General features: G+C 37.1%; 1 protein-coding gene across 6 annotated transcripts in view; it reads right to left on the minus strand.

Annotated features, from left to right (window-relative positions):
* FBXO16 (F-box protein 16) overlaps positions 1 to 11,868 on the minus strand; it is an 85,843-nt gene that overhangs the window by 26,890 nt on the left and 47,085 nt on the right. For all 6 annotated transcript variants that reach the window (XM_037813029.1, XM_037813030.1, XM_037813025.1 and 3 more), the window contains exon 7: positions 2,429 to 2,531. In XM_037813029.1, coding sequence (XP_037668957.1) covers positions 2,429 to 2,531 — 103 coding nt within the window. The remainder of the gene's footprint in view (positions 1 to 2,428; positions 2,532 to 11,868) is intronic.

An 11,868-nucleotide genomic window follows, 5' to 3' on the forward strand; every position in this document is an offset into this window, starting at 1 on the left:
CAGTTTGAGGAGCAGAAAGAAAAAAATAATGAGGGAAAATGAACAGAGCCTGAGGGACCTATGGGACACCATACAGTGTGCCAACATATAAATCATTGGAATCCCAGAAGGACAACAGAGAGAAAGGGGCAAAAAAAGTATTTGAAGAAATAATAGCCCCAAACTTCCCAAATCTGATGAAAGATATGAATATATACACCCAGGAAGCTCAACATACATGATAGACCCTAAAAGATCTACATCAAAACATACTGTAGTGAAATTGTTAAAATCCAAAGACAGAGACAGGATTTTGAAAGCAGCAGAAGAGAAGCGACTTGTTAAATACAAGGGCTCTCCAATAAGCTTAACAGGAGATGCCTCATCAGAAACAATGGCAGCCAGAAGACAGTGGAATGGCATATTTTAAAGTCTGTAAAGAAAAAACTGTCAACCAAGAAGCATACATCTGGCAAAATTATCTTTTGAAAATGAAAGATATTAAGAAATCAAGACTTTAGAGATAAAAGCTGAAAGAGTTTGTTAGCAGAAGACCTACCCTATAAGAAATGCTAAAGGGAAACTGTGAGGCTGAAATAAAAGGACACTAGACAGTAACCTGAAGCCATAAGAAGAAAGAAAGAACATTGGTAAAGGTAATTATCTAGATAATATAAAATCCTGTAGTATTGTACTTTTGGTTTGTAATTCCTTTATTCCACCCTATATGACTTAACAGGCAAAATAACATTTGTAAATCTCTGTGTAAAATAACATTTTAAATCTATGTTAATGGGCATATAATGTATAAAGATGTAATCCAAGACAGTAACAATATAAAGGGGGAGGAATGGAGATATATAGGAGTAGGGAATTTTTATACTACTGATATTAGGTTTGTACTAATCAAACTAGGTTGTAATTAGTTTAAGACATTAATTGTAATCACAAAGGTAACCACTAAGAAAATAACTAAAAAATATACAGAAATCAAATTCATAGAGACAGAAAGTAGAATAGTAGTTACCAGGATGGGAGATGGGAGATGGGGAGTCACTGCTAAATTGAGTATGAGTTTTGGTTTGGGATGAAGAAAATGGTCTAGAAATAGTGGTGATAGTTATACAGAATTGTCAATGTACTAAATGTCAAAAAATTATCCACTTAGAATGGTTAAAATTATTTTAATGTTATGTATACTTTACCACAATTAAAAACAAATACATTATTTTTAAAAAATCATTGGAATGGCTTCTGTTTAGCCTTTGATTTTTTTCTTTTAGCAGGAGAAGTTTTTAACTGTGTTGATAATTTGTAAGTATACATTACCATCAACTTTTATTGTCCTTCAAATTCCCAGTTCTTCCCTGGATTTCTCTTCTACCCTAGCCTAGTAGGGGTAGGGAAACCATGCAGAAGCACACCATAATGGCCCAAGTGATAAGCTTCACAGTGTTATTTTTCTCAATTAATGGTTTCACTGACAATTTTACTGCTTTGCTCTAAGCTTTCCTATTCCCTTGTGCATCTGTACAAATGCCTACAATAAGCCTCAACAAAATTGGCCCCTCAGAATACAGACTGCCCTATTTTAAGAACCCCATATCTCTCTTTTCAGAACATAACACTTGAAAATACATTTAAAGTGAAAGTAATAGAGCTTTAAAGAAGAGCTATAAAAGTGATTTATTTATGAGTACATACTTATTCCTCTCCCAGTTGACAGCCATTCTATATTAATTTTCCTTGAGTGTGTACCCTCAGTTATTTTCTAAATCCTTCCTACTAATACAAGTTCTTTATTCCATACTTATTTTCTTCTACTTTGCTCCAAAGACTCTCAAATGTGCTGACAGGGATCCTCTGGGGTACCAAACCACAATCTGGAAAATTTTACTATGAAATGATAATGCTTCTTATCCACAATTTCTGACTTTATTAGACAATTAGCTATTTTTTTAATTAGCAAGAGTTCCTAATTCATTTTTCTGAAAAATTTTTAAATGTCCTCTTAAAATCGTGTTCCACTGGCAGCAAGAAAGCTATTGAAAGCACACCTTCTTAGGTCATTGAAACCTGCACTGCATAAATGAGCAATTTCTGGTAGGGATCCCTCCCCCAAAAGGAATCATGGCGGAAGACAGAACTAATGATAATAATACTCCCTTTATATTATATATTCTTTTATAGTTTTCAAAGAAGTTTCACATACACCATTTCATCCAGTCTTTTTTTTTTTTTTTAAACAGATGTACAAACAGGCTCAGAGAGATTACATAAAGGGCTTCTTCAAGATCACATAGCTGGTCAGTCAGTGTCAGAGACCAGCATTTAAACTACTGCCTGATAATTCTGATTAAAAAAGAAAATTCAATTTTGCAAATAGGATTTGAGATCCAGAGATTTTCATTGATTTTACAGTGGTGAATATTTTATAAGCAATACTTACCAGTGACTGTGCTTTTCTTAGCTTAGATCTGTCCTGTAATTTATTTTGCTTATCATGTGACTTAAGGCTGAAATCTGGGGTCGTTTCATTTCTTTTCCTTCTTCTGTAAAACAAAAAGCATTGGCAAATTAGAAACTGTCATATAAAAATTTTGATGGTTTGCAGAGCTATTGTTTGATTTAGCTTCTATGACTTAAAAGATCATGTTAACTGCAAACAACCCAAATATCCATCAATATAGATATTAAGAAATTTTGAAATATAGACCTGGTTGAATAAACTGGCACATCCACATGATGGAGTACTATGAACTGTAAAAAAGACTTAAGAATATTTCTAAATATGACTATAAAGTGATATCCATGATCTATATAGTACACAAAAGAAAGCTGAAGAAAATGGTATATATTGTGTATTACCATTTATTTCAAAACAAGAGTTATAAAATTTATAGATGTTTGCTTATATTCTTTAAAATGGAAGAAATAAATTATAAAATTTTGAAAAATGGTTACCTATAAGTAGTATTACCATGTGTCCAGATCAAGAACAGGGAACAGTAGAGATGCACAGGGATAGAAGCTAGACTTCTCTAAATATCCATGTTTTATATATTTGACTTTGAAATCACCTATTTTTTTTCTCAAAATTATAAGATAAAATGAAGAAAAAAATCCCTAAAATGTAAAAGCAAAATGAAACAAATGATCTTGTCTATTGAGTTGGTGGCTATTCCAGTTTGCTAATGCTGCTATTATGCAAAATACCAGAAATGGATTGGCTTTTTTTTTTTTATTAAATTCAGTTTTATTGAAATACATTCACACACCATACAATCATCCATGATATACAATCCACTGTCCACAGTATGATAACATAGTTATGCGTTCATCACCACAATCTATCTCTGAACATTTTCCTTACATCAGAAAGAACCAGAACAAGAATAAAAAATAAAAGTGAAAAAAGAACACCCAAATCATCCCCCCATCCCACCCCGTTTGTCCTTTAGTTTTATCCCCATTCCTCCACTCATCCATACACTAGATAAAGGGGGTGTGATCCACAAGGTCTTCACAATCACACTGTCACCCCTTGTAATCTACATTATTATATAATTGTCTTCAGGAGTCCAGACTGCTGGGTTGGAGTTTGGTAGTTTCAGGTATTTACTTCTAGCTATTGCAGTACATTAAAACCTAAGAGGTGTTATCTATATAGTGCATAAGAATGTCCACCAGAGTGACCTCTTGACTCCATTTGGAATCTCTCAGCCACTGAAACTATTTCATCTCATTTTGCATCCCCCTTTTGGTCAAGAAGACACTCTCAGTCCCACGATGCCGGGTCCACATTCATCCCCGGAAGTCATACTCTGCGTTGCCAGGGAGATTTACACCCCTGGGAGTCGGGTCCCACGTAGGGGGGAGGGCAGCGAGTTCACCTGTCGAGATGGCTCAGTTAGAGAGAGAGAGGGCCACATCTGAGCAACAAAGAGGTACTCAGGGGGAGACTCCTAGGCACCATTACATACAACTTTAGACTCTCCTTTGTGGTAATGAGCTTCATAAGGGCAAGTCCCATGCTCGAGGGCTCAGCACATCAAACCGCCAGTCCCAATGTTTGTGACAACATCAACACCAGTCCAGGTGAGGATGTCCAACACATCCACACCTTCCCCCAGATCCTCAGGGCTGGAGAGGGGGAAGCTGTAAATATATTTTTTATTATCTGCCCAAATTACTCTGGGTTGTGTCACTATTTCACTCCAGCCTATACTAACCTACTGTATCTCACTTCCTATTCAAAGTTCCATGCAATTGTGGTGTTTGAACAAATCGACTGTAGAGTTGTACAGTTTAGAAAATTTAGATCCTGTACCAAATAGATATCTATTCCCTTGGTCTCATATGAAAGTTGAAGTTTTAAAACACAATCAGTTTCAACCTTTATCCTTTGGCCTGGCTTGCCCTGGTCTTAACCAGACCTGCTTCATTCATATCACTAATTGAAGTCTGGGCTCTTTTTCAGCTTTATTTATTTATTTATTTTTTGACAGTGGCTGTATGCACTAATACTGACATTCATATCTGCCGAGCTCTAGCTCTGAGTTTCAGGTGTCTCAGAGATATGCATTGTTCCAGACACCAATCAGGTATACGCTAGGGGATTAGCATCTCAAAGTTTAGAGATAGGCCTTACAATTCAGGGATAGAGTTAACTGCTGTAAGAGCTTACAATCTAGGGACTATTACAATAATTGTTTCCACGTTAGGCTATGTTCTAAGATTCAATTCTGAGTTTACACATTGTAGTTAGTCCATATTGGTGAGGCATCATCCCTCTCACCATGTTTTCTCCAACACTTTTACTCCTATATATATATTTTCCTACAATTTTATAGAGTTATATTCACATACCATACATTTATCCACAGTGTACAATCAGTTGTTCACGGTATCATCACAAAGTTGTACATTTATCACCACAATCAGCACTTGAACATACTGATTACTACAAGAAAAACTGTTTTTTTTTGTTTTTGTTTTTTTTTTTTAGCAATAAGAAGAAATGATAAAAAGAAAAATAACATGTCATACAATATACTACTAAGGACAGCAAATAACACCACTACCAAGAATCCCATATTACTCCCCTATATCCCCCTCTCATATACAATTAGCATTGGCATATTGCCTTTGTTACATTTAATGGAGGTATATTACAATGTTACTGTTGACCATAGACTCCAGTTTGCTTTGATTATGTTTTTTCCTGAATACCATCCCTTTTTCAAATTTCTACATGGTTGACATTCATTTGCTTTCCCACATGCAAAAACATTTTTATATTTGAATATTTAGTAACAGTCATTGGCCACTCCAGTTTTTGCCACGTTATACAGTCCCAGTCTTTATCATCTATCTTTACCTCTGGTGTCATACATTCTCCTATCCCACCTCTTTCAGCTTTACTCACAGACATCTTTGTTCAATGTACTTACAATACCGTGCTACCATCACACAGTATTATGCTATCTATTTCTGGATCTATGCAATCAATCCTAAACATTCTGTAGTCCTTCAGCATCAAATGGCTGATCTCTGCCCTCTTACTATCTCCTGGTCGCCTGTGTTGTCAGCTTTTAACTCCCAAAGTTTGTTCATTAATGTCTGTTCATATTAGTGAGACCATACAGAATCTGTCCTTTTGTTTCTCGCTAACTTCACTCAACATAATGTCCTCAAGGTTCATCCACGTTATTACATGATCCATGTCTTTGTTCTGTCTTAGAGCTGCATAATATTCCATCATGTGTATATACCACAGTTTGTTTATCCACTCGTCCTTTGATGGACATTTGGGCTGTTTCCATCTCTTGGCAATTGTGAATAATGCTGCAGTAAACATTGGTTTACAAATGTCTGTTTGTGTCTTAAGTTTCAGTTCCTCTGAGTATATACCCAGCAATGGAATAGCTGGGTCATATGGCAAATCTATATTTAGCTTCCTGAGGAACCTCCATACTGTCTTCCAGAGTGGTTGCACCATTCTACATTCCCACCAACAATGTATAAGTGTGCCTCTTTCTCCACATCCTCTCCAGCACTTGTCATTTTCTGTTTTTTGGATAATGGCCATTCTGGTAGGTGTGAGATGATATCTCATTGTGGTTTTGATTTGCATTTCCTTAATAGCCAGTGAAGTTGAGCATTTTTTCATATGCTTTTGAGCCATTTGTATTTCCTCTTCAGAAAAATGTCTGTTCATGTCTTTTGCCCATTTTTTAATTGGATTGTTTGTCTTTCTGTTATTGAGATGCAGGATTCCTTTATATATTTGGGATATTAAACCCTTATCTGATAATGTGGTTTCCAAATATCATCTCCCATTGTGTAGGTTGCCTTTTTACTTTTCTGACAAAGTCCTTTGATGTACCAAAATGTTTAATTTTGAGGAGATCCCATTTGTCTATTTGTTCTTTGGTTGCTCGTGCCTTGGGTGTGAGGTCTAAGAAACCACCTCCTTTCACAAGATCTTTAAGATATTGCCCTACATTTTCCTCTAAGAGTTTTATGGTCTTGGTGCTAATGTTTAGGTCTTTGATCCACTTTGAGTTAATTTTGGTATAAGGTGTGAGATGGACATCCTCTTTCATTCTTTTGGAACTGGATATCCAGTTCTCCAAACACCATTTATTGAACAGTCTGCTCTTTCCCAGTTGCTTCGGCTTCACTGCCTTATCAAAGATCAGTTGTCCATAGATGTAAGGGTCTACTTCTGAACACTCAATTCGATTCCATTGATCAATATATCTGTCCTTATGCCAGTACCATGCTGTTTTGAGCACTGTAGCTTTGTAATATGCTTCAAAGTCAGGTAGTGTGAGACCTCCCACTTCATTTCTCTTTCTCAAGACATTTTTGGCTATTCGGGGCACCTTAACCTTCCAAATAAATTTAGTTATTAGTTTTTCTATTTCTGTAAAGTAAGTTGTTGGGATTTGAATTGGTATTGCATTGAATCTGTAAATCAGTTTAGGTAAAACTGCCATCTTAACTATATTTAGTCTTCCAATCCATGAACATGGTATGTTCTTCCATTTTTTCAGGTCTTGTTCAATTTCTTTTAGCAGTTTCTTATAGTTTTCTATGTAAAGGTCTTTTGTGTCCTTGGTTAAGTTTATTCCTAAATACTTGATTCTTTTGGTTGCTATTGTAAATGGGATTTTTTTCTTGATTTCCTCCTCTTGTTGCACATTACTTGTGTATAGGAATACTGCAGATTTTTGCGTGTTGATCTTGTAGCCTGCTACTTTGCTGTATTCATTGACTAGTTCTAGTAGCTTTGCTGTAGATTTTTCTGGATTTCCTACATATAGAATCATGTCATCTGCAAATAGTGAAAGTCTTACTTCTTCCTCTCCAATCTGGATGCCTTTTATTTCTTCTTCTTGCCTAATTGCTCTAGCTAGAACTTCCAGCACAATGTTGAATAGCAATGGTGATAGTGGGCATCCCTGTCTTGTTCCTGATCTTAGAGGAAAAGCTTTCAGTCTCTCCCCATTGAGTGTGATGTTAGCTGTGGGTTTTTCATATATTGCCTTTATCATATTGAAAAAGTTCCCTTCTATTCCTATCCTTTGAAGTGTTTTCATCAGGAAAGGATGTTGAATTTTGTCAAATGCCTTTTCTGCATCAATCGAGATGATCATGTGGTTCTTCTGCTTTGATTTATTGATGTGGTGTATTACATTAACTGATTTTCTTGTGTTGAACCAGCCTTGCATACCTGGAATAAATCCCACCTGGTCGTGGTGTATAATTCTTTTAATGTGCTGCTGGATTCGATTTGCGAGTATTTTGTTGAGGATTTTTGCGTCTATATTCATTAAAGAAATTGGTCTATAATTTTCTTTTCTTGTAGTATCTTTGCCTGGTTTTGGTATTAGGGTGATGATGGCTTCATAGAAAGAGTTAGGTAGCTTTCCCTCTTCTTCAATTTTTTTGAAGAGATTGAGCAGGATTGGTACTAATTCTTTCTTGAATGCTTGGTAGAATTCACATGTGAAACCATCTGGTCCTGGGCTTTTCCTTTTTCGGAGCTTTTTGATGACTGACTCAATCTCTTTACTTGTGATTGGTTTGTTGAGGTCATCTATTTCTTCTTGAGTTAATGTTGGTCGTTCATGCTTTTCTGGGAAGTTGTCCATTTCATCTAAGTTGTCTAGTTTATTAGCATATAGTTGCTCATAGTATCTTCTCATTATCCCCTTAATTTCTGCAGGGTCAGTAGTTATATTTCCTTTCCCATTTCTGATTGCATTTATTTGCATCTGCTCTCTCTTTTGTTTTTGTTAGCCTAGCCAGTGGTCCATCGATTTTATTGATTTTCTCAAAGAACCAGCTTCTGGTTTTGTTGATTCTCTCTATTGTTTTCCTGTTCTCAATTGCATTTATTTCTGCTCTAATCTTTGTTATTTCTTCCCTTCTGCTTGCTTTGGGGTTAGTTTGCTGTTCTTTCTCTAATTTCTCCAGGTGAGCAGTTAACTCTTCAATTTTTGCTCTCTCTTCTCTTTTAATATAGGCATTTAGGGCAATAAATTTTCTTCTCAGCACCGCCTTTGCTGCATCCCGTAAGTTTTGATAAGTTGTGTTTTCATTGTCATTTGCCTCGAGGTATTTACTAATTTCTCTTGTAATGTCTTCCTTTACCCACTGGTTTTCTAAGAGGGTGTTGTTTAGCCTCCATATGTTTGTGAATTTTATGACCTTCTGCCTTTTATTTATTTCCAACTTCATTCCATTGTGGTCTGAGAAAGTGTTTTGTATAATATCAATATTTTTAAATTTGTTGAGACTTGCTTTGTGACCCAACATGTGGTCTATCCTAGAGAAAGTTCCATGAGCACTTGAGAAAAACGTGTATCCTGCTGTTGTTGGATGTAGTGTTCTATAAATGTCTGTCAAGTCTAGTTCATTTATCATACAATTCAACATCTCTGTTTGTTTAGTGATCCTCTGTCTAGATGTTCTATCCATTGATGAGAGTGGTGTATTGAAGTCTCCAACTATTATTGTAGAGGTATCTATTTCTCCTTTCAGTGATCACAGTGTTTGCCTCATGAATTTTGGGGCATTCTGGTTTGGTGCATAAATATTTATGACTGTTATGTTTTCTTGATGAATTGACCCTTTTATTAATATATAGTGTCCTTCTTTGTCTCTTTTAATTGTTTTGCTTTTGAAGTCTAACTTGTCTGATATTAATATAGCTACTCCCGCTTTTTTCTGGTTGTTGTTTGCATGAAATATCTTTTTCCAACCTTTCACTTTCAGTCTATGTTTGTCCTTGTGTCTAAAGTGAGTTTCTTGTAGACAGCATATAGATGAGTCCTGTTTTTTAATCCATTCTGCCAGTCTGTGTCTTTTTATTGGGGAGTTTAATCCATTCACATTTAGTGTTATTACTGTAAGGGCAGTACTTTCTACTACCATTTTGTTTTTTGGAATTTATATGTCATATCTTATTTTTTCCTCTCCTTTTACCTTTCCTGATAATCTTCATTTCTGCACTCTTCTCCAACTCTCTCTCTCCTGTCTTTTCCTATCAGCCTGTAGCACTCCCTTTAGTATTTCTTGTAGTGCCGGTCTCTTATTCACAAACTCTCTCAGTATCTGTTTGTCTAAAAATGTTTTAATCTCTCCCTCATTTTTGAAGGAAAGTTTTGCTGGATATAGAATTCTTGGTTGGCAGTTTTCCTCTTTCAGTATCTTAAATACATCATGCCACTGTCTTCTTGCCTCCATGGTTTCTGCAGAGAAATCTGTACATAGTCTTATTGACCTTCCCTTGTACGTGATGGATTGCTTTTCTCTTGCTGCTTTCAGAATCCTCTCTTTGTCTTTGACATTGGACAATCTGACCAGTAAGTGTCTTGGAGTAGGTCTATTGGGATCTATTCTATTTGGGGTACGTTGTACTTCTTGAATCTCTAATTTTCTGTCTTTTATAAGAGTTGGGAAATTTTCAGTGAATATGTCTTCCATTACTCTTTCTGCCCCTTTTCCCCTCTCTTCTCCTTCTGGGATACCCATAACACGTATATTTGTGCGTTTCATGTTGTCACTGAGCTCCCTAAGACCCTGCTCACATTTTTCCATTTTTTTCACCATCTGTTCTTTTGTATGTATGAATTTGAATGACCTGTCTTCCAGTTCACTGATCCTTTCTTTTGCCTGTTCAAATCTACTGTTGTGTCCCTCCATTGTGTTTTTCATCTCCTCCATTGTGGCCTTCATTCCCATGAGTTCTGCCATTTGTTTTTTTAAGTTTATGAATTCTTCTTTATGGTCAGCCAGTGTCTTCTTTATATCCTTCAACTCTTTTGCTATATCTTCCTTCATTTTATCAAATTTATTTAGCATTAGTTGCCTCCACTCCTGTGTCTCAGCTGAGCTATTAGTTTGTTCCTTTGGCTGGTCCATGTTTTCGTGTTTCCTGGTATGGCTTGTTATCTTAAGTTGTCTAGGCATCTGATTCTCTTGATTAGTTTATTTTGGAGCTTGTTTTCTGTCTTTTACCTAGTGGTTTTCTTGTTGGTTGGCTTTGTTCTCTGGCCTCTGTTATTCAGTTCAACTTATTCTAGACCTCTAACTTAGGTTCTATTTAGTTGATCAGAATTTTTCCCCTCTTGTTTTTCTGTTTCTTGCTCTGCCTCTATGTAACCTTTTTGTGAGTGGGTCTCCTCAGATATGGTCGACCCTAGTCAGATTTTCACAGTCTAGTGAGGCCCAGGTCTCATTGGGAGGGTATGGAGTTTTCCTGAGAATGAGACCCTCCTATGAGGCCTTTAGAATTGGTGCTTTTCCTCTCCTGTCCAGCAGGTGGCGCTGGCCAGCCCACAGCTCCCCCACCAGTGTAAGGAGGTATGGAGCCTTTAGTTCTCCTGGTGACTCTGATCCTGTCGGGGGCGTGGCTGATTGAAGCTGGAATCTGAATTCCAGCCCCTGGGGTCTGAATTCCCAGAAGGAGGACTGCCAGCTGAGCTGGACCGCCCTCTACTCTCCCAATCCTTAGAATTCCAGTTGTCTCTGAGGGGCACTATTCCCTTCTCCTCTCTCCTCTTTGGGGCCTCTCCAGGTAGATTCCTTGGTCAGCCTGAGTTGCCAATTAAAGACGGGGGTGGAGGCCTTCAGTAGTGAATACGGAATTCAAAGAAACTGTGGGTACTCTGTCTCCCCCAAGCCCAGCCTAGTCCCTCAACCTGGGCTTTCTGATAGAAAATAACCACATATATTACTTTTAGATTTAAAAAAAAAAAAAAAAGTAGAAAAGAAATCAAGAAAAAGAAAAAAGGAAAAAAAAAAAAAAAAAAAAAAGAGTCTCTTTTAAAAGTCTTTCCCCAGCCTGGAAGTTTTGTCAGTGTCAGAATAGAGCATTTAAAGATATGCTTTGGGCTATTGTCTGATAATTACTCTCCAACAGCTTCAGTTCCACCCCTGCCGGGGGCTATTGAAATGCAAAAAGATAAGGGATCAGCGAGAAGCCAGAAGGGACAAAATGTAGGGGAAAAAAAAATGGCTTTTTTGGAGTCCGGGAATGGGTGCCCGCTTTTACGTGCCCCCACTTCTCGGAGCCCAGCCCTTCTTTAGCACCCCAGCTCCCAAAGTTAGTTAATTAATTTGTTAATTAATTCTGCAGTTGAAGTTGGGTTGAGCCTCCCTTCTTGCTGTCAGCAGATTGCTGTTTTTTGTTTTTTTTCCCCCCTCTTTCAGGGAGCCGGCAGCAAGACAGTCTCTGAGGTCTGGGTGGGGAGGGGCGCCAGACCCCTGGTCCAGGGAACTTACAATGTTCGCTGCGATCTCAGCTTTTCCTCCAATTCCAAACTTGTGTCCAATGTGTGACTGGTTACTGGAGACCCCGAAAACACTGTTTCA

Source organism: Choloepus didactylus, chromosome 20 (assembly GCF_015220235.1).
Source record: "Choloepus didactylus isolate mChoDid1 chromosome 20, mChoDid1.pri, whole genome shotgun sequence".
Lineage (NCBI taxonomy): Eukaryota > Metazoa > Chordata > Mammalia > Pilosa > Megalonychidae > Choloepus > Choloepus didactylus.